This window comes from Halichoeres trimaculatus, unplaced genomic scaffold (assembly GCF_033239565.1).
Source record: "Halichoeres trimaculatus isolate MK-OKI-2021-1 unplaced genomic scaffold, fHalTri1.1 fHalTri1_scaffold_12, whole genome shotgun sequence".
In the NCBI taxonomy this organism is placed as follows: Eukaryota; Metazoa; Chordata; class Actinopteri; order Labriformes; family Labridae; genus Halichoeres; species Halichoeres trimaculatus.
The window spans coordinates 21621013-21644451 of record NW_027437190.1 but is presented as its reverse complement, the minus strand read 5'-3'; the positions used below and the strand labels follow the sequence as shown (position 1 = coordinate 21644451).

At 38.5% G+C, this 23439-nt stretch overlaps 1 protein-coding gene across 2 annotated transcripts in view; it reads left to right on the top strand.

Moving 5' to 3' along the window:
• col14a1a (collagen, type XIV, alpha 1a) overlaps positions 1-23439 on the top strand; it is a 129287-nt gene that overhangs the window by 80484 nt on the left and 25364 nt on the right. For both annotated transcript variants that reach the window (XM_074682658.1, XM_074682656.1), the window contains 10 exons: positions 5421-5564; positions 5836-6000; positions 6227-6265; positions 6426-6564; positions 8388-8530; positions 9617-9726; positions 14643-14801; positions 17333-17410; positions 17773-17859; positions 22098-22151. In XM_074682658.1, the coding sequence (XP_074538759.1) occupies positions 5421-5564; positions 5836-6000; positions 6227-6265; positions 6426-6564; positions 8388-8530; positions 9617-9726; positions 14643-14801; positions 17333-17410; positions 17773-17859; positions 22098-22151 (1118 nt within the window). The remainder of the gene's footprint in view (positions 1-5420; positions 5565-5835; positions 6001-6226; positions 6266-6425; positions 6565-8387; positions 8531-9616; positions 9727-14642; positions 14802-17332; positions 17411-17772; positions 17860-22097; positions 22152-23439) is intronic.

The following is a 23439-nucleotide window of genomic DNA, read 5'->3' as shown; positions in this document are numbered from 1 at the left end:
TGGAACAGGTGGAAGCAGCTGTGATCTAGCTGACAGTGCAAAGTGTTTGTGTTTGTGTTTGTGTGTGTGTGTGTGTGTGTGTGTGTGTGTGTGTGTGTGTGTGTGTGTGTGTGTGTGTGTGTGTGTGTGTGTGTGTGTGTGTACAGGTGGTCTACAGCGGAACAGAAAGTAAACTATAAATTTTACACACAGCCTCAGTGTAGCATTAATCTTCTCCAGTAGCTCAGACATAATGCTTCTCCTTTTGTCTGGTTTTATTTCTGCCCGAGAAACCCACATCTCATTGTGTTTTCCTACCGTGTGCTCATAAAGACTTAGTATGGCAGTTTTCCATACCTAATAACAGACTATAAAACATGCGTAGTGCATGTTTTTTAAGTAACTGATACTGCCCTGCACATTTGTGAACCTGTATGAGTCCCCATGTGACTGTTGTGTTTTGAGAACAGACTATCGAGCCAAAGGTTTCAAAAAGGAAACAGTTTTTTTCTATTCATCTATTCAAAATGAGCAGCTAATGGATAGTGTTGGAAATGAGGTGAGGTGTACAACATACATCTAAGTGTCAATTTTACTGTTTTCCCACACTGTAATATCTATTAGAAGGATCAGGGTACAATGCAGTTGTAAACTCAGCTATTCTTCTCACACTGCTGGAGCAGGGTACTCTTCACTGTAGGTTTAGCCATTTTTCCCACTCTGCTGCCTTTCAAACCATGAAGGGTACTTTACAGTTTGTCACTCAAAATAATGTCTTAGTATTAAATCCCAAATACTTCAATTACCTCTTGTTTGAAATGTGGTGCTTTCTGTCTGACCAAAATACCTTAAAATTATTAATCTGACTCCTTCCTCCTCTCACCTCTTTTCGCGCAGTTTGTTGATTAGGAAGGAGCAGGAGGCGCCCTGGTTCTCAGTTGAACACAAATTTATTAACAATATGTCAAGAATACAGAGATCCCTGGGTTCAGATTTATACAGCCCTGACTACCACGGCTTGTGCGTGGATCCGTTTGAGAATCTGAGCCCCCAGTCTTGTCCCTTGAACCCTTATAAGCTAACAATAGTGTTGACCCTTCAGCTTTGTACAAATCTGCATTAATATAATTCTTACAGTTTTGGAATATCCAGAAAATGTTTATGTAGTGATAAGTTAAACACTGCAGTCTGGCCCTGAAGAAAATGTGTTCTCTCAAAGTGCCCTTCTGGTTTACTTTTCTAGTTATTTGAAATTTTTCATGGTTGAGATTTCTCACTTGCTTTTGTGAGTTGTGACACTAATTTAATTTTTATCACACATTCTCACATGTACTGTGCTGAGTTATCAACACCAGTAAGTCGACATCTCCTGTCGTACATTTTACTCATCCTGACCATGTACAGATGGATCAGAAATTTTAGTGATTTCAGAAGTAAAGATCACTTTATTTCTAATTCTCAAACTTTATTGTCCCAGTTCCTGCAGAGAAACAGCTGCTGCTGTCTGTGCTTCTCTAACATTGAGCCTCTGGCAGATACATCTGTGTGGTTAAAACTATGATCGGACAAAAAGCCCCATAGATTATGTGGCTTTTTTTGTTAAAAGTGTCCTGCTTACTTTATATCCTCTGTCTGGCAGTCCCAGGGTTAGGCAAACATATTGAAAAGGCATTCAGTTTAGTATTTTTGAATATTTTATATTTTTCAGTTTGTTCATATAAAAAAAATAAAAAAAGTTTATCCTGGTTGTTTTGGGAAGGAATCCAGCATCCAAATTTTCCCCCATCTCACACAGAGAGCTGTTCCCTAATCATCCAGACCTGCTGCTGCTGAGGCTGTGGGGAATCAGTATTGTACTTCATGGCTTATAGTCCTAAGTCTCTCCTCTCTGCCCGTTTTAAAAATGTAGACGATGCTGCCGTCTGTGAGACTTAACACTGTTCTTTTTCTACTGTCAGTGCATGTGTGAGGAGAGAGCATGTCGAGGCGTCAGGGTGCAGAAGCTGTTATTCCACAATTTGATTTTTCACTATGCATTTATTCATTGAGGTATTAGTGAGTCTCTGAGTGCCTTATGAATAGTTGATTCGATGTGGCTGCAGCTGTATACGGATAGTATACTGTCCTAAGTATAGACTGTATGTGTGTCTTTTGAGATGGATTTCCATGCTCTACATAAGAAATCGTGCTTAGCCCTGAATGTACTTTCACAGTACATTCATGTTGAGGCTGTGTGTGTGTGTGTGTGTGTGTGTCTGTGTGTGTGAGGGAGAAAGATGACTTATATTATATTTTTTGTTTCATGAACAAAAACTGTTCAGACATTTTCACGCTGTCAGTCAAGTTATGATTGGTAACAAGCTTTGCTATGTTACCTGAAACACAGATGTGGTTTAAGAACCCCACTAAGTTTAAAGATGTATTGATTTTTAAAACATTCACGTAAGGATGTCAGTTAAAACCTGATTTTTTTTATTGCACTGACAGTAAATACAAGTGCAACACATTTAAAATGATTTCTGTATTGGATTTGTTTATACAGCTTTTGTCTTGTACGATAATGTAGAGATAGTTTATTAGTCACTTAAAGTCTCACACACACACACTCATATATATATATATATATATATATATATATATATATATATATATATATATATATATATATATATATATATATATGTCTAAGTGCTAGAAGGTGCTATCAATTTAAAACCATTTTTGCTTTCTTTTGTTACCTCCTGAAGTGTCAGCTCTATCTCTGGTAAGCTGGTTCCAGACAGGAAACCAAATCCAATCTGACATGGACTGCTTCCCTCAGAGTGATGGGTAGTTGATTGATGACAGGATTTTAAACCCGAGATCCACTGACATGTCTCTGTTTTGTCTGTTATTTTTTTTCCTCACCTTCTTGTCATACCTGCCCTTTCCCACTTGACCCTTCTCCTCTTCTTCTGCTTTCCTCCCCCTGCTCTTCCTTTGCCCTCATACCTGCCCAACTCTATCCTATCCCCCTTCTCTGCTCCTTCTGTCCTGTGTCTCACTTCATGCTTGGCTGGCTGCTGTAATTCCAGTCTAGCCCAGCGTGATCAGTGGACGGTCTAGAAACAGATGTATCACTGGCAAATATCTGACAACTCAACACTTTACAGGCCAAGCTCTTCGTCGTTTGTCATCACTGACAGCTGAGTGAAAAAACAACAGGAGGAGGATTTAAAGATGTGATCTGAGGGATTTGATTTGGTTAGAAATTGGAAGACAGAGACATTATACACACACACACACACACACACACACACACACACACACACACACACACACACACACACACACACACACACAACAACAACAACATATGAATCACATATGCTCACATATCGATAGATCTGGGGTGTTTTCATTGCAAACTTCCTATATTTCGACACCTTCCTCAACTCTTGAAAACAGAAGTGAAGTGAGTGAAAAAAAATGTAAAAGGTCAGAGAGAGTTGAGAGGCCTAACAGTGGTGATGGTCCATTTGATTATGCAAAGGTCAAGTGGAGATGATGAGCTGTATGAAGTATGAATGCTAATCATGATGGACAGTATGCAAAAACTGGCATTAAATAGAGTTGACCTACTTGTGTGTGTTGATGACAAGGGTACAGCATGCACAAATTATGTCTAATGAACATGTAGTATTGCTCAAATCGAGCATATTGGATGCTTAAACATTTATTTTTTTTCCTAAATATAGGTATAATAATGTTCTTGCTTTCACTTTTTAAAAAGATGACTTTCTTGAATAATAATTTAGGAACAGCAAAGATCTTCACACAGCACATCCACTCTTCGGACAAACAAAGACAATTAAGTTGAAACTAATAAAAGAAAGTTCCCGCACACTGGCCAACTTCCAGGAAGGAGAAAGTTCTTCTTTCTGGAAGTTGACCAGTATGCAGGAACTTTCTTCTGTTAATTTGAAAAGTATTTTAAAAATCTCCTTGGATTATTTTTAAGGGTTTAGAGCGCAGTGATACATAAGGCATCATTAAAGTCACTGAAAGGCGCTCAGTGGAACCACCTTGGCTGCTCTGCGGTGGGCGGGTTTTGAAACCTTTTAAAGCTGTCTAGACAGATTTTATTGACTGATTATATCCATTAGCAGCTGACCTGCAGACTCGTCAAAAGTTCATCTAATTTTAACTTTTTGACGGACTGGATTGCGACAACTCCATCTTGGTTTGTCTCATCTTTGAGTATTTAGGTCACATTAAAACATATCAGACACTGACTGTTTTTGCACATATTTTAAAAGCTGATGGGAACTGTGAACCAGGAAAAGTAAATTTTAAAAAGTTTTCTCCTTAGTAGGTGTGTCGGACTCTGTTTGATTCATTTCTTATATCCAGGATCAGAGTTTTTGTGGTTAATAACTTTTCTAATGGTAATACATCATTAAATCTATTTTAAACAGTGGCTGTCTTGGTCATATGAAAAGACTGAAGCAGCAGGGATGTGGTTCCCAGCCTTTCCTCCTTCTCAGAACTGTGTGGACATGTTAACTCGTAACAAACAGGTCAACTGAACACATTAACTGCATGGCCACACATTCTCTGCTTGTTCAGCTTTATTTATGTTGTAAAACTATGGGACTATGATTGGTTAGCTTTGTTTGAAGTTGACGGAAATCGTTTGAAATTACAGCAACTCCAGATTGTTCAACAGAAGAGATGAACAATCTTATAAGGACTTAGTGCTTAAATTGTGGTACAGAAGCTCTTACACATGAGTGTTTGTATTTTTGTCCTACACAGGATTTACACAATCACAAGCACTTTTTTATTATCTTTAATTTTGTTGTCTCTTTAAAGCATGCTGCTGCAAAAAGACCTGTTGTCTCTTAGCCAGATACACTTGAAGCATTATTAACAAGCATCTCAAGAGTCAGATTAGAATCTAACTAAACTAAACAACATATTGCTTCATACACATTAATGAAAAGCAAGGTAAGGAAGTGAAAGGAGCTTTGTCAGCAGATGTTGTTTGCATGAGTGTATTCCTAGACTTAAGTGTTTAAGTGTGAGTCTGAAATATCTGTGCAGTGCTGTAGGAAAATAATATGATTGGATGTTACATTAGATGTTAATAAAATGAGATAGACATAGAAAGAAAACAAAACAATTTTGGTCAATCAGGTATCGCAGGACCAAGTTTCATACTTTTGTCTTGCTGGAGCTCCGATCACCGCCAGTGCTGGCTAAAAATACTGAGAAAGATATACTTCTTTTTTACTGTTCAGTAATTTACAATCATGTGTAAAAAAGTGTAACTGACTGTAAAAGTAGAGAAAAACACTGTCTATAAAACATGGCTGTTTTTTAAAACGGAAGATGTTAATGTAAAGTTTGAAAAGAGACTCACTGAGGTCGTTTCATTTAGTTTTTTTTTCTCTTGTCAGGGCGAGCCATCAAACATGTGAAGGAGACTATTTTCACCCCCGAGGCCGGAGCAAGAAGAGGTGTTCCCAAAGTCCTGGTTGTTCTCACTGATGGACGCTCACAGGATGATGTCAACAAAGTGTCGAAGGAGATGCAGATGGATGGTTTGTATCATGTTTGTTAGACTGCAGAAGAGTAAAGTTAGAAAGTAGTAATGATTTGAGGGTATTAATGTAGGGCTGATATTCCTCATTTCCCTTTTCCATGCTCTGATGTTTTTTGTGCTGCTCATCACATTTTACTGTCGCAGGATTTCAGACTCTTCAGCCATTGATGTGAAACCTCTGACTCTCCCAGTGTGTGACACGACTCCTCTTAATCCTTTCCATTGACTTTGAACCTGAAATGAGTTTTCCTGTTTGATTCAATTCTCAGGCTATATCATCTTCGCCATTGGCTTTGCGGATGCAGACTACGGGGAGCTGGTGAATATTGCCAGTAAGCCGAGCGACAGACACGTCTTCTTTGTGGACGATTTGGATGCTGTGAAGAAAATAGAAGAGCAGCTCATTACTTTTGTCTGTGAGGCTGCCACTGCAAGTGAGTAGCACTACACAAGGTTTCAAATAAAAAGGGAGTAAAGAAGAGAGGAGGGGAATAAATTTAAACAGAGAAAGGACTTAGGCAAGGAGAAAATTGAGGCAGGAAGTAGACTGAAGAAAGAGTTCCTGTTGATGTTAAAAAAGAAATGGAAAGAAAGATGAGTTTGTTTTTATAGAGGTAAATTTATGATAGATGAACTTACAGACTTCTGTTTTTCTTCCAGCTTGTCCATCTGTGTTGATGAGTGGTAACACAATGGCAGGTAAGACGTGAAAAATTATAAAGAATGCATAATATACTTTACAACACTGGATGAAACAGAGACAAAAATGTGATGATGAGAAAAACATCAAGACATTTTACACTGTGATGCAGTAGTTATTGGTAGCACGAATGAGAAAGTAAAGATTTGTCCCCCGCAGGTTTCCGTATGATGGAGAAGTTTGGCCTGGTGGAGAAGGAGTACAGCACCATACCTGGAGTATCCCTTGAGCCTGGATCATTTAACAGCTTTCCCTGTTACAGATTACACCGAGACGCCCTGGTGTCACAACCCACCAAGTGAGTACACACATGACCACACCAATAAGGAAGGATTACATTTTTCAGACATGTACTAAAATGGCTCTTTTTTAAAGCACTGTTTGGATGTTTTTTCCACAGTCTGTTTCAGCTGGCAAGTAAAGCATTTGTGTTACATGACTGTTATTGAATAATGAGTTGGATTTGCGGATTAATGTGCTTGATTAAACCTCCTGCTCTTCACAGTCGCTTGTTTTGTTCTGTTGAGGCCAGACATTCAAAACCCTATATTTAGCTGTTCACTTTATGACTTGTTTTTCTTCTTTCCTCTGTCAAAAATAAGTCATAAATGCAGCCTGATAACACTAATCTTTGCCTGACAACACTGGCAGAAGTATGATTCAATCTTGACTCTCTGATCTACTAGATTAGCTACCCAAAGGGGTTGGTGCACGGCGGGGCAGTTCATTCAGTGACAGCTTTATCTGTTCATGTGTCATTTAGAGCAAGACCATGTGAATACAAAGAAAAAACACACAAGGTTAAAACCGTGGACTGTTTAGAAAAATGGATGCCACAAGTCTTAGTTTTTGGAGCTCCCCCTGCTGACTGGCTGCTGTAGTCTCAAACTCTGCCTCTCTTACACCGACACATGGACCAGGGGTCTAACTGGAAAATTGAATTACATGTTAAATGTAGTTTTTCTCAAACATGTTTTCTGACTTAAGTTAACTCTAAATCATGCTGGTTTATCAAGTTTTTTTTCCAGAAGTATTTTCCTTTTTAATTTGTTGTTTGATTTTAGAAAGATGATTGATTGACAGCTCTAAATGTAAGATCCTGACATGTTCTGTATCAGATTAGCAGAGAACAGGAGGAACAGATACTCACACGAGTCATCCAATTTTACATAGTCATACATGTGGGCTTCAGATCAACCCAGTAATCTGTTTGGTGGTTTTGTTTTGACTTTAGGGATCTTCAGGATATCAGCAGAAGGTTAAAAGCGTGTTTTGGTTTGCAAAAAGGGGTTTGATATCAGTCCCACGGCTCTGCCTGCTGGGTCACTTCTGCCCATGTCTTGGCTGCACCAGAACAATATGTCAGCACCCAAGGAGGCGGGGGGTTTTGGCTTCATATCTCTCAGTGGATGGAAAATAAAGGAACACTTTTCAGTCCATTTACAATCAATGGTTTAAACTGAGGAGAAAATAATCCTGACAAACAGACAACTATGAACCAGATCAACAAGGTTTGAGTATTGTTAAGCGTAGTGCTCACGGTCCTAGAGAGCAGCAGGGAATGACTTCTTTGGTTGCAAACATGAATCCAGGTCTGTCTTCTTAAGCATGACTTTCAGGTCTTTTGTGAATTTGTACATATATGGTCCCATTTAGAGGTACATTAAGAAAAAGCAAGACTTATATCAGTGTTACCTATGATTGAACACAACGTGGAAAGAATCTTTATGACTTAAGGCGAAGTTTCTACCTTCAACTGATTTGGATGGTAGCTTCCTACTTAGTGAGGGAGGTGAATAGTGACATTGATATTGAAGCTCAGATAAATTGAACCTGAAGTGCTTGCAGGTATCTGCATTGTGATCAAAGAAAGGCTGGCATTCAAAGACAGTTACAGGCAGCTGAAAGTGTTTACTCAAGCTGTGAGGAGACACCAGCATTTTGAGAATGATGCAGAGTGGATTCACGCCTGTAGGGCACAACTAACTTCACTATCTGTTCGTACCTAAATCTGTGTTTGGTGTGTGTGTGTGTGTGTGTGTGTGTGTGTGTGTGTGTGTGTGTGTGTGTGTGTGTGTGTGTGTGTGTGTGTGTGTGTGTGTGTGTGTGTGTGTGTACCAGGTACCTTCACCCTGAAGGTTTACCTTCCGACTACACAATATCTATGATGCTACGTCTACTTCCTGAGACCCCGCAGGAGCCCTTTGCATTGTGGGAAATTCTGGACAAAGAAAGCGAGCCTTTGGTGGGATTGATCCTTGATAGTGAGTCTTGATTTCATTTTTTTTTCCTTATTTTCCCTTTTCTCACCTGTATCAAAACACATCACAGTTTGTTAAGTGTGAACACAAACAGCAGATGTGTGCTGCAGCCTCTAAAGTCCAAATCAACAGTAACAGTGACACCATGAAGTGGCTATTTACAAAGATGCAGTAATGAAATGTGCATTTAAAGATGAAGAGTTTTCATTTTAACCACAAGGTTTCGTCTTTAATAAGATGCAGAAAGGTCACACCACCTAAGACTCAAAAGTGCTGAAAGTCTATTAGATATAACAGAAAACAGATGAGATTATAATTTGCAGAAGTATTATTATACCAACCTGGAGAAGTAACAGGACAACGCACACCCAGTGAACTCACACCAGGCTTTAACTTTCTGAAGTGTTTTGGACACCTCTGACTTGGAGACACAGATTGTTTTACCTGCTAGCCTGGGGGATCCTGAAATCTGTGGTAGCTGGAAGAAGTTAAAGAGGAAAAGTCATTTAAGCAATGGGGCTGAAATTCAATTTCAAGGAAAAGAAACATGTTGATGGTGGCACAGCACACTTTAATTAAAAACAGCCTTTACTTTTCCAAAACTTGATTCAGATAATTTGGTCTAGAGGTTCAAAATAAGCTCTATATTGTCAGAAAAGTTGGACCAACATCACTGGATTTTACGCACTTTGCCAAAGATGAGGTATTCACACAGAACAAACAAAAAGTTATGAGTAATTAAAGAATTACATTGCATTTTCACTTAATTTCTCTGCCTATACATCAGTCTACTGTTTTCCTGCTTTTTATCTTAGATCTGAGTGTAAAAGCGATCATCTCAGAGATGGTTTTCAATGACATGGTACAAACCCTAAATTCTCATCTCCACTAGTGTTAAATACCTTTTTACTATAGTGAGGAGGATATTATGGTATGTTCTTCTACTGCATTCAGTTTTTGATTCTTTTTAGAGTAGTTTGATAAAAAAAAGAAGTTTATCTGATAACAGACCCAAGAGATAAATGATATGTAAGAAATGGGTTTCCACTTGAAGTACCCGTCAGCCTTTTCCCCTCTGCCCCCCTGCAGACTCTGGGAAGACCTTGACATTCTTCAACAACGACTACAAAGGAGACTTCCAGACTGTCACCTTTGATGGAACTGAAATCAAAAAACTCTTTCATGGCAGCTTCCACAAGGTGAGTTTTAATATATACGCTTAAGAAACTGTCATTTTCTGGCTTTTGTATCATATTAATGTTCTCTTTTATGTCATTAGAACGAGGTAAAAAGGTTTGAGCAGCTCATCAGAATACCAAATTGGTTTTCAGACTACAAACCAAAGTGTTGTCCAGTAGATTGTTTATAACACTTCAACGCTGCGTAGTACACATCAGGTTCACTTTGACAAACTTTTCCTACCATTTTAAGCTGGATGTTTGTAAAAATAAATGTCCAGTTCATTGACCTCCACAGAGCATGAGGGAAAAGAAGGGGCAGGAAATTTTCTTACAAGCAAGAATGTGATGTTTTTTTTTTCAAACCATGGAGCACGTTGTGTGGTTTTTCCAATTGCTCATTGGCTGGATTTTTCTTCTCTTGACCTGTCAACACTTCTGTGGTGAGAGTGTGTACAGGTGGTGATAGTTCTCCTCCCTCTCCTGTCTCTCCCTCCTACTCTGCACTGATTTTGAATTTTATTTTATTTTTTAAACTACGAGAGTGTACAGAGTGGGAGTGAAGCTGCAGATTTCATCACATTTTTAAAGCCTCTGTGTGGTCTCTGGTGGGGAAGTTGCTGCAAACCATTGTCATTAACATTGACATTTAGCACAATGTGAAAAATGTGAATTAATATTACATGAAAATCTTAAACTAACGGTGTAAACAATATTTTAATAATCAAAAAACAATGTTGGTTGTGTTAGTTTCCATGACTGATAATTTTCTGGTTCCCTGTTGACCCCAGACGAGACCACCAGAAGAAGGTATTAGCTTTTCCTTCTAACTAATCCTCTGACAGAGACATTTCACATTTCTATCAATCACAAGACATATTTGTATGGAAATTGTGTTGCATCAAATTAGTCGGACTGAATGGAAATGGCAAATTTTTATGACATTCCCTCTATAAAAGGCAATTTTCTGCTCACTTGAGACTGGAAAGTAGTTTGTGAAAGAATAAATTATGGAATAAACAGTAATGCAAATGCCTGCCTTGAATAAATAATGACAGTGATTTGGCCTCCACGGACCAAGTGAAATACAAATTCACATTGCATTAAATATGAGGAACATGCCCAATGGTAACAGCTTGCTGGATGATGATCCGTTTTTTTCACTCTGGGACATGTTCTCTGCATTAACCTCACTGTTCTGCAGCTGTTTGCTTCAGCAATGTTGATGAAAATGAAGATTATAACACACATACGTTGAAAGATCAGTGAAGTTTTAAAGGAACAATTGCCAGTTGTTGTTGTGTACTGTCTTTTTGAGACTGTATTTCTACTTAAAATTTCTCAAAAATTTTCAGGACGTCAGCAAGTAGCTGTCTGTCAGCTTCTCTGGCTTTGTTTTTTTTTTCCATTGTTTTCTGTCTCTCTGCAAGAGGACATGACAATGCTGAGAGAGGGAACAGATGCTGGAGTCTGCCTGACAAGGGGAAGTGTTCATCTATGTTTAGACAGGATGACAAGTGTATGAGAAGTGTCTGCGTGTGTGTGCATGTTTGTGTGTCTGTTGAAAGGGATTACCATATGAAGACACCTCGTGTGAAAACAGGAATACCCAGCAGGATCTGTCACGGCTCAGCAGTGCACCCACACACAAACAAACACACACTGAGAGAATCACAAAAAAACAGAGAAAGGTAAAGGAGAGAGAAAAGGAAAATGTAGACAAGGATATGACAGTGAGCCTGAGACACAAAAAGAAAGAAAAGATACACATTAGGAAGAGTAGAGGATAACTGACATTAAAAGTAAAGATGAAAACAAATTCAGAGGTTTATCTTAAAATGATACAAGATCTCACATCAAACATTTATCAGAGGAACTGTTGTTTTTGTGTGTTGTAAATATTAGCTTGAACTAGCTCGTTTTGAGCTGTTCACATCTCACAGTTATCCTCCAGTTTCTTGGAACAAAACCTGAAATTCGCCAATTTGTTTGCCAATACACAATTCTTATTAAGCTGTTTCCACAAATGTTGGCAGCTTCTTGGCAAGAAGAAAAAGAAATGATCACAGAGAAACAAAGACAGCCACTGGAAATGAATGTGTTGTGTCCGTTGGAAGGACAGATTTGGGCTGACTGGCGCTGTGTTTGTTTGTGAAGGGGAAAAAAAGAGCTGTGATGCAGCATGCAGCTGACAAGGAGATAGATGCTTGGGTCTTTTTTTCTCCTGATGATCAACAACGAAGTGATTATTTATTTCAAATAGACAAAGACAAAATGTAAAGACATCTCTTTCATAGACTGGAGTTTGGAGCATCTTATGGTGTTGACTTTTGAGGCTTTTAAAACATTGTCTCTGAGCGATGAGCTTGTCCCAGTTACTGGGATTATGGCTTTTGGAGGGTGATGAAGAGGGAAAAATTAGAAACTGACAAACAATGAAGGGATGTACTGGGATCCTGGAACATAAAAAGAGGACATGAGCTAAATTAAGAAATGTATTGAAAGTGTTGTAGACACTAAGAAGGTAGTTTGTACTCCCTGAAATACAATCAGGTGTTTTTCCTGAATCAGAAAACACAATATCAGTTGACATCACATTTCATGTGTTATCAAAGGTTCTTTGAGGATCTCTGGTTATTATGTTCCTCAGCCTAAAAGCAGCATCTTGAGCGCTTATCAAAACTGTAAACAAAGGAGGGTAATGAATGAACGTGTGTTTGACACATAGAAGAAATAATGCATAAACATGTCCATGTTCAGGCATAAAGAAAAAGCTTTAAGGTAAACATTTGTAAAGTAATCACAAGCTTCACAGACAGGTGCAGCATCTTACATAAAGCAACACACACACGCAGACAGATGCACTCGAGCATGCACAGCTTTAAGTGCAGGTCAGAGACTGCTGAGTCAGCAGACAGTGATAGCTTCATCCACTTCAACCCACATTATCTCACAGTGAATGTTTAGGAGCTGGCATAAAAGTTTCAGAGAGAAAGAGAAAGAAAGAGTGTGTGTTTGTGTAGATGCTTGTTTATATGTTCCTGTTCATCATGGGAACAGAGGCTCGCCTTCTTGTCCGCAAACCACTCTTTGAATTGCTTTGAAACTATCAACTTGACTTACTTTTTTTTCTCCTTCTTAGTTTGACATTTGTGTTTAGTCATAATGTTGCTAAACTGATAACTAAGAGTGCAAGCTTTTAATATCAACATGGAGCAGAGTTGTTTTCTGTTTCTGAGATTACTACAAAGTAAAATATGCAAGGTGACAAAGATAATATAGCTTTGTATGTGCTTTTGAGAAAAAAATGTTTTGTCTTATGTCTGGAGAAAAGATAAAGAAGAAGACTGCTGATAAAGAAAACAATAAAACCACCTGCAGAGCAAGATACAAAGAAATGAGATTCATCATATTTGTTATTTTTGATGTGTAAGACAGCAAAACAACATTAAAAACACACATAGATAAGCCTGAGAGGTATATTCATCATATTCAGGCATACATAGTATATTACCAGTAATTCTTTTGTTTGTCTAGTTTCTTGTGGTTTCTGATTTTGTTTGTCTTTGTGGTGGATGCTAGTGTGTAAAACCTGACCCAAGTTTCAGCCTCAGGGGTTATCAGATGAACCCTACTTTAGCCACACTTAAACAATATTCCCCAAAGCACATCTCAAGATATAACTTAAGTTTGAAATAAACAACATAAAGAACATCTTTAGGATGGACTGTGAAGCAACTAAACCCTCAGAGTACTTTGTGAGTTTGGCTGAATAAGAAAATATCTTCCTTAAAGAATGGTAGCTCAAAAATAAAGCATCTTTGCTAAAGCTGTTTTTTGGCCTTTACTCTCACATTTCACACATCCTGTAGCTCAAGAACAAAAATAAATATATATATGGTTCAGAAAGCCAATTTTCAAGAATAAACTTTCTTCAAACCTGAGAAAAGTCTGAGTCACTGCAGGAATGAATACATTTGGTTGCAAGCCCAGAGGAAAGTTACTCATTTATTGCACACACATGCACATACACAAGAGCATACATATTTAAATACGTGCATTATAGATGTCGGACGTCATTACTGAATATCCTCATGTTAATTTGTACTGTAACCTCTTAATGACACTGAACACAGTACAACTCCCTTCAGCTGAGGGATGTTTCATCTTTTTATCAAAAGGGCATTGCACCATTACCATAAGCTCTGTGCGTGCACACACACACACACACACACACACACACACACACACACACACACACACACACACACACCATGCTCAGTGAACCGTGTAAAATGAAGGATAAGACCTGAAAGTCATTATAAAACTGCCGTCCAGACATCAGCATAAGAATGAGCTCTGACACTAGAATATGAACTTTATCTAACTCCACTTAGATGTGTTCTGCGTGTGTGTGTGTGTGTGTGTGTGTGTGTGTGTGTGTGTGTGTGTGTGTGTGTGTGTGTGTGTGTGTGTGTGTGTGTGTGTGGTTAATAGTCTAATAGTTTGTAACTATCATTGAGTGGGTTGCAGCCGTCTCTGCTCATTACCTGAGTGACCGGACGAATTTCACAGTTCAGGGCACTAGCACTGGTTTCCTGAGCTCACAGACAGTCTGAAGGGTATGACAATTTGTATGCTCTCAATCTGTGAGTATAAGAACCATGTCTAAGCAAAATAATTAATTAACACGGGAATTAGTCAGTTTAAATTGTTGTTTTTGTTGGTATACACACAAATAGATTGTCTCTTGTTCACAACCTTTGGAGATCAAAGGGACAGGTCTTAAGAAATCATCACTCTTCAAGTAACATTCTTGACTATCTACATAGTTTATGTACTGTTACATGTTGAAGGTAATTAGAATGTGTAATACACACTAAAACATAAACATATTTTCTCTTTCTAATGTTTACTCTCCTCTCTCTTCTCTATAGCTCCATGTGACTGTCAGTAAGACTTCTGTGAAGGTGGTTTTGGATTGCTCTGTGGCTGGGGAGAAACCCGTCAACGCTGCTGGTAACATCACCACTGACGGAGTGGAGATCCTCGGGCGAATGGTTCGGTCCCGAGGCAGACGGGACAACTCTGCTCCAGTCAGTATCATTTCATGTCTGCATCACTGTTTAGTTAACTCAAAGCTGGAATGCATACTTGGCTGTTCAAAGCTCCCACTGGTCTCAAAAATTTAAAAAGTGCTTGACAGGAAGTCATCTGAGTAGTAGAATGTAAGAGAGTCAGCAACATCAAGACAATATAGTCTGATTCACTCCTTTGTGGGAAAAGGGAGCATTTTTTTACCTAATCAAGTCAGAATGTGGGGTATAAACTACAAAAAGAGAAGAAATAAATGAAATTCTGCTCCTGTCATCTAGCTAAAGGGCCTGACATTAACACCCACCAATCCTCCAAATGCAGGTGAATTTCAGCAGTGGCAGGTAACCGTCACTCCCACTAGCCACTATGGCAGGTTGATTTTTATATGCACATATATTTTATTTTTTCAAACAACATCTGAAATAATAAACCAACTGCAATGTGAGACTATGACACTACATCGCCCATGAACACTGCCAGCACACAGTGTTTGCTCACTGGTCCATTCATGAACCTTTCGCTGACGTCACTGCTGACAGAGGGGTGGTACTCGGGTCTCTGTGGAGAACAGAAGAGAAGTGGTGGAGCTATGTGGTTGAAGGTGTTACAAGAACTGGAGAGAAAACAAACAAGGAAAAAACCTGATGAGACGAAGGCTAAGGAGACAAAAAAGAAAAGAATTTCCAATGAAAAATGGAAAAAAGGACAAGAATAGCTTGTATGTGTTGTTAATAAATATTAAGCAGAAGGTGTCTTTTCCTAGGTTTTTTATGTGCAATAATAAACTACTCCTTTTATTACTATGTCTTAATAGACTGCATATTTTTATATAAAAAGGAGCACAACCCTATCAGAGCTGAATACTTTAAAACAACTTATTAAACATTTATGTTGATGTGAGTGTGCACAGGGGTCATTTCAATCTAGAAAGGTTGTAGATCTAAACTTAGGTATGCCATCTTTAGCATAAATCATATCAAACAGAATTATCCACCAACAACAACGTGGCTAGTGGAAGTGCTGAGTGGCTAGTTACTCTACGAAACTACCAACCACAGTGCCTGGTGAGCAAAAAAGTTAATGTCAAGCTCTGTTTGGCTGTAAAAGCCCCTTGTGCATTGATGGCAATGATCAAAAAACAATGAGTTTGTCTGAACTGTTATGGTCTTTTATTCGATCCAAAAACCATTCCAGGATGTCACTTAGTGAGCATTACTTTGATTTACTTCAAATTGAGTTGTACAAAGTGCCATACCAATAATTTACTATCTGTCCAGTACCCGTTTAGAAGCATAAGCAAAAAGAAAATAGGCCTAAAATAAATTTTGGCTCACTGGCAGAGATACCGTGAGATATCCTGAGCTTCTGTGTACATTAAGAAGTGCTGTTAATAAATGTACACATCTTGGCTGCTTCAAAGAAAATTCCATCCAGAAAATGCAGCGATAAGAGCTTCTTTTATGAAGGATTGTAAAGAAAGATGTTATTTTTCTGTACACTTACCACAAGATCGTCCTTTGAGGGCCAGTGAAGAGGGTAGATGATGCAAAAACATACTTAAAGAACTGAAAGTAGTTGCTATAATGCCAAGCCCACATATCATTCAGTTTTTGTTTGTTGTTAGAGCTTTCAAAACACAACATCATTTTTGATTATTTGGAAGGGTTTTTATTTGGAACTTAAGTTACTGTTGACAGGGGTGAACTGGCCTCTCTTAAGTTTTAGGTTCAGGTTCAGAAATATTGTGATGTCTATGGGTTTTGAAAAGTGCTTTATTAAAGGGGCTGTGAGGAGTTTCTAGGTACCCTTCTTGATATATGCCTGAATGTAATCCACACTTTAAAATAAGATTATCAGCGCCCATTTAGGTTATTCCGGATCAGATTGAGCAGTTATACTGCAATGGTCTGTTGAAACTTGAGAGTTTAGCAATCAAATGAAGAGTGAGGTTACATTAGCTTCCTTGATAGAGTACTTGGTAGATGAGCATTGGCAGGATATAGCCAGGATTCACAGACATTATACATTACGGACATGTCTGGCTGTCAGTGGCACTGGATATACAAAGCTACTAAACTACAGTACAAAGTTACATAGTTTGCTCGTTGTCACATTTCAAACTGAAAAATTTAGAAAAGATTGTTCAAACCAACAACTTTTCATTAATAAATTATGTACAATGTACTTAGTTAATGTCATTTTTTATAACCCTGAAGAAAATGAAGTAGTTTCAATAAATTAGTCACACAGCCATGACTTATTTCTCTTAGTTTAAAATTTTGAAATGTGTCAGTGTTTATCCTGAATGTAGAATTTGTCAGTCTGACATTGATCATCTATTTCCTGTCATTTTACTGCTGGTCATTACAGCTTACAAGCAGAGAAAACTGTCTCTGCTCCTGTGAACACCAAAAAAGAAAAGCATCCCTAAAAACCACACACAGTTATAATGTTGCCCATTTACTTTGCCACATTTAGAAAAGTGTTTGCTGATCGCTTTGTAAGTTATCTTGTGTGTGCACGTTTACAGTTCCAGCTCCAGATGTTCGACATTATCTGCAGCACATCCTGGGCCAGCAGAGATAAGTGCTGTGAGCTGCCAGCTCTGGTAAGAAACACTTTAATTGATATTTTTCCTCCCCTGCTCTCCTTGACTCTGCTGTAGTTTAAGGCTCTGGCTAATAGAGCTTCAGATAATCAGTGATAATTGAAGATATGATCAAATTTAAGCCAAATTACCTAAAATCTGTACAAATTGTTTCAGCACTCACTTAGGTTTTGCTCTGATGAGACTGCCAGAGGTTATGATTTTATAATTGTATCTATGTGATGTGCTCCCTTGCTCTCTGTCATAAATGAGTATAGACTGACTCATGTCTAAGAGTACCAATAATTAGCAGTCACAATGCAGCTCAAGTCTCCCCTGAATACACTGTGCGCTCTTCATTTTGTATTTCTTTGTGTTTTCAGAGAGTGGAGGAGCAGTGTCCTCCCATGCCCCATGCCTGTACCTGCTCCCAGGACAGCAAAGGACCTCCTGGACCTTCTGGACCTCCTGTAAGCTCACTGCTTCTTTCATTTAATAACATTTTCAGACTTTTGTGCTCGATCCAGTATGAAGAACCTGTTTTCAGTCTGTTTTTGTCTTTTATAGATCTGTGTCTTTCCACAGACATGTGTAGAACTCTTTATGTGTGTGTGTGTCTCTCTTCTTTTTATTTGCTTTTCCCTTCTGTCTCTTTTATACACTGTTATTTATGGTATCCATATCACAACACAATCATTAACAGAAGCTCTCTCTTTCAGAGTTCACCACATATATCAATGAGTCTCTCTTTCTCTTTGACTGTCTAGACAGTCCTCCAAAACTTTTTATTTATTCCAGCAAAAAATAAAAAGAAGTTTAATATTGTTCTTTTGGTTTGTTTGGTTTTTAAATACAAGCTGGGAAAAGCTGAGAAATAAGACACTCTTTGTCATTACAGTATCCAAACAGTAAAAGCCACACACTCTTTGTAACATGTGAAACACAGGTTAGGTTTATTAGTCTACCTTATATCTTCGCTATTTCATCACTCATACACCTGGTTTAAACAAAACCAGGGTTGCTACAATTATTCTTCAGTTTTAAGCAAACAGAACATCTTCTGCAGTCATGTGAGGGAAAGTTCTCCTGACAGGTCCCCCTGGTTGTCTCAGAGTAGCCACCTGGACATTTGCGGCATTATGTTTAGTAAAAGGCACATTGATAAGAATATTAATCATGCTCAGTAATCCTGCTTGAAACAAACCGTGGATTAAGTATTGCTAAAAATTGATATTGAAGTATGTGGAATATAGGAACAAAAATCTTTAGGTGTTTTTTTTGGATCTCAGTATTGAAGGGACAGAAGAGATGAGCTAGTGGAGGAGCTGTATTCCTCTCACGCATCAGCAGGTAAACCTGATAGAGGCTGAGAGATGAGAGCAAGTAAATGAGCTCATTTACAGCCTGAGACTTATGTCTATATTCCATCTTCTCTTCTCTTCTCTTCTCTTCTCTTCTCTTCTCTTCTCTTCTCTTCTCTTCTCTTCTCTTCTCTTCTCTTCTCTTCTCTTCTCTTCTCTTCTCTTCTCTTCTCTTCTCTTCTCTTCTCTTCTCTTCTCTTTCCCCCAGTTTGCATCCGTCTTTTACAAGATCTTGCTTTCTTTTGATTTACTCATTTTCTCCCTGCTTTTAAGTTCTTTGCTTTATCACCCCTGTTGGAGACCGAAGGCATGATAGGGGTGTAGATCAACACTGGTTGAGCTTAAGAAAGTAATTATGCTGCCATTCCATTCATCAAACCTGATTACTATCCCACTTTTTTCCTCCTCTTGTTAAACAAGCCGTCTCTCCTCACTCATTTAAAGGTTTATGTCTTTTCTAGTTTTGATTTGTCGGTTTGATTTATTCATGTCAGTCTTAGAGGTTTGAACCTCCATTCTCTGTAAAAAATACAAATAAGGCGTCCTAACATGAAGAACAAACTATCTAAATTTTACTTATCACCAACAAGATAAGTTCTTTGTTAGATAAAAAATGAAATGCTCTTGGGCCTAATTTGGAGACACATCTTCACTCTGTTGCTTTCTTCCTCTCTTTCTCTCAACCAGAGATCAATAGTTGTACTGGAAAGCTTTCAACTTTTTCATCATTTTTCTCTTTTTCTATTCTGTTTTGTGTTTTACCTCCACCTCACCTAAATGCCTGGGGCTCTTCTTCTCTTCGCTTTTTTATTATCATTTAATGTCTCTCTGTGCCCATGCCTGTCTTTCTGTGACCGTGTCTGTCTCTCTGTCTGTGTCTATTGCTCACACTGGCATCAAATGGGCTCCTTATTTCACATTTTTACTGCAGCATATAGGCATAGACGAATGGTTTAATGGCAGAATCATAGCCACTTTCTGCTGAAACTGCAAGCTTTCGTCAGTAGAGTTTTGAAAAAGGAAGAAAAGGCAGTGCCATTCTCCTTGTTAACACAATATAATGGTTGTAAAGACCATCAATTTTTGTTATATCCTCTGTGGAAGACAAGCATCCTACAGGCAGGAAAAACTTTCAAAATCCTATCAGACTGTGAAAACAGTTTACTGTAAACAATGAATGTGTACTTACCTTTTTTTGTTTCTCCTCTGAGACTTTGCTCAGTCTGATAAACCAAGGAGTGTGAAGAAAGCTAGATAAACACCTGAACCTGTGGGGATACTGGATGTAATGTCTGAACACACAGCCATGAAAAGATAGCTGGAAGGAGAATGAGCTGCTGAGCAAAGAGTCATTAAAAAGGATTTAGAAACTATTGTAGCTCCTACAAAACATCCCTCTTTCAGGTGAATCTTCACTTGGTGTCAAGCTTAATACAATCTCTTGTTTATGGTGCACCTGCACAGACCAGATGCACTTCAGCAGTCTGTTACAGCTACAGCAGAAGCCTGCTCTGCACATACAAACAGCATCCAAAACCCTGTTGTGCTTTTCTTCCTCAGAGTAATTTCTGTGTTTGTGTTCACTTTCAGAAGGATGTCTGTTCCTGTCTCGCACAGCAGTGGGTCTCTTCAGTTTTGTAAATCTTTGAGTCTTATTTGAAAAAATATTGATTGCTCAAACTGAATTGCTATCTGTGCTGCCTGATTTGGCACAGACTCAGCTCAATACTGAACATCAGTCAGCAATCAATCTGGCATTATGAAAAACAAGACGAGCTCTGCCTGCCATCTTGGTTTGTGGAAATTGAATTGTGCCCATGCTGTTTGAGAGCCAAGTTTTTGCGAATGTAAATTTGCCGTTGGCATCAAATTGCTCAGTCAAACAGTAATAACAGTTGATTTTTTTCCACACTATTGAAGTCCCATGAAAATTTAAATACAGTTTGTGTTATTTCATTTGCATAATTTCCCTTTGAAGATTATTTCAGTTTCCCTGAAGGTTTGCCAAAACTCACACAAATGCAAAGCTCACATTGTTGGCTTTACCCTATGAAAACAACCTGTAAAGAGAACTGCTAAGTTGCTAAAATCTGTAATGAATATGAATTACTTGTGTTTTTCCCCTGAAATCAATTTAACATCACTTTACTATTGGTCATCACCGAAGGAGAACACAGTTTTACCTCTCTGTAAAATGAATGTGAGTTTAACTGCACCTTACATGGTGCACCTGAGTTCTGGCAGGTGTCCTTAACCTGGCTGTCGTCAGTGGTTCTTTCACAGCAAAGAAACACATTCAGGCAAAGGAAGTAATTTGGTACTGGGATGGATGAATATTGGAAGATGTCCCCATCATTTTCTCTATAACTGCAGTAGTGTCGTAATAGTTTGACTTCAACTATTCAGCATTCTTTTTGCACACAAGTATTACAGACTTTGTCCCTTATGTTAAGCTGCGTGTTTAATTTGTGTTAAAAGAATTCATGGTATGTATTTCTTTTTCTTAAAGATATATTTATTGGAGCAGCAAGTTCTGAAAGTGAGAAGATGACTCCTGACTGATCAAGAAAGCCTACCAAATTCATTGTATTTAAGCTACCACTGGCATGATGGTTTCAGCACACACCCCAAACACACAGGATATAGCCTTTGTTGCAGTGGTCATGGGTTAAGCTCCCAGCATAAAACCATTTGCCGCTTGTCTCTATTTCCCACGTTTCCTGTCTCTCCTCAGCTGTCCTATCAATGAAGGCAAAAATACCCCAAAATAACTATTAAAATTCACATAATGAACCAATTAGGACTGACCTCCCTCTCTCTCTTTCACCACATCTGTGTGTCTTCTCTTCAGTTTCCTTTCCTCCCTTATAAAACCTTCCCCAGTCCACTCTGGCTAAACACTGAAGGAACCCCCCCAATCCTTAGGGGAGACCTTTTAAGCAAACACAGGAAGAGGATGTATTCTATACAGGCCAATTAAAAACAGATGTGTGTGTCGTATGTCCCTGGATAAACCTTAATGGGTCAGCCTGAGGTTTATATCTTCACATCCGAGCTGTTATTCAAAGATGCAGCATAATGAAGTGCGGTTCAGAGGGTTGTTTCACAGCACAGATCACTATCAGCCTCTGTCAATTAAATCCACTATCCATTCATATTAACACCAGTGTGGTCCCAATCCCGCAGAATTTTCTGGAGCAAAATAGTCTTCATGTATCAAAGTGTTCCTGATTGAAAGATCTATTTTTTCCTTTTTTTTCAAAGGTGTGCCTGACCTTCACTTTTTTTTTTAGGAAACTTTGATGATTTTTGCTTTTGTTGACAGTGTGTGTTTGTGTGTGTTACAGGGTGGTCCAGGAATAAGAGGAGCCAGAGGAGATAGAGGAGAGCCAGGACTAACGGTCTGTAACATGCTCCTAATGGTGGAATTTGTTCAAAAAGTGTGTCAGTCAATCATTTAAACCCTAAACTTTGGGGGGAAAGAAGTACTAGGACTGTGTTTTGATGTGCAAAGGCAGAATCAGAGACCATGGGAAATGATGACTTAGATGCTCACAAGCTTCCTGATTGAGCCTTGCAGGCACCCTTCTTCTGTCACCTTTTCCTCACTGTTTCATCTTGTTGTCAATCCAAACAGAGAAATATCCAGGCTATTTTCCAAACCGCCTACTACACTAGTAGTGCCTACTATTTTGGGCAAAATTCTGCAAAAACTTGCCAATCTTCAGTATGCCAAAAATCCCCAGATGTCCTACTGATCCAGGAAAATGTCTCAGTATGCTACAGACCAGTCTACCTGGCATACTGTTTCCTACAATTCACGTCGCTGTTTCTTTATATGGGCGGCAGGTTTTGGTGAATTACCGCCATCTACTGGAACGAGTCAGCACTATAACTACAACACAACGTTAACGTTATATGGTCCGTGAGGTAAAAGTGAAATGATGCTAAAGAAACACCAGTAGATCTTGTCACTTCCAGTTGTAAAATAGGTTTTTACTTCTACAAATTCATTTAAGCCCATATAAACCACTAATTCACTTTTTTAAACCATATGTGGATAATATGGAAGTAGTTTTTCCGTCAGCTGTAAAAATAAAAATCCAGATTCATTTTTAGTGAAGGATATAAGTTTTGGTGTAAGATTATAAATCAAATATGATGATTCTGCTATGATATGATTAACAAAATAGCTTAATGCCGAGATATGCCCATCTTGTACATTCATAATAAAGGCCAAAAAACAAAAACCCAAAATCATCTGTAGCTCCGCCTTCCAAGACTGGAACCCAGGGTGGTATACTACAAAAGACCCAACACAACAGTCATACTACATACTGCATGCAAAAGCAGTATGCAGTATGTAGCGCCTAATACATACTACATTCACATGTAGTATGTAGTAGGCGCCCCTGTCTTTCTGTTTGCTGCCTCTGTCATATATTTGCAGTGTCTCTGCATCCGAGCAATCAAAAGAAGAGTAGGCAACTTGCTAATTATGGTCTGTACATAAATGTTTGAAAGGTAATATGAGACATGTCTTGATTTATGGTATTGACTGAGATTATTGCTGCTGCTAAAATGCTCATCAGGAAAAAGGTTTAATACATCTCTTTTATGTGGACAGAGTCATAATTAAATTTCATCCTTCTCTCTCTTACTGCACTGATTCAGGAGAGGCTTATATTA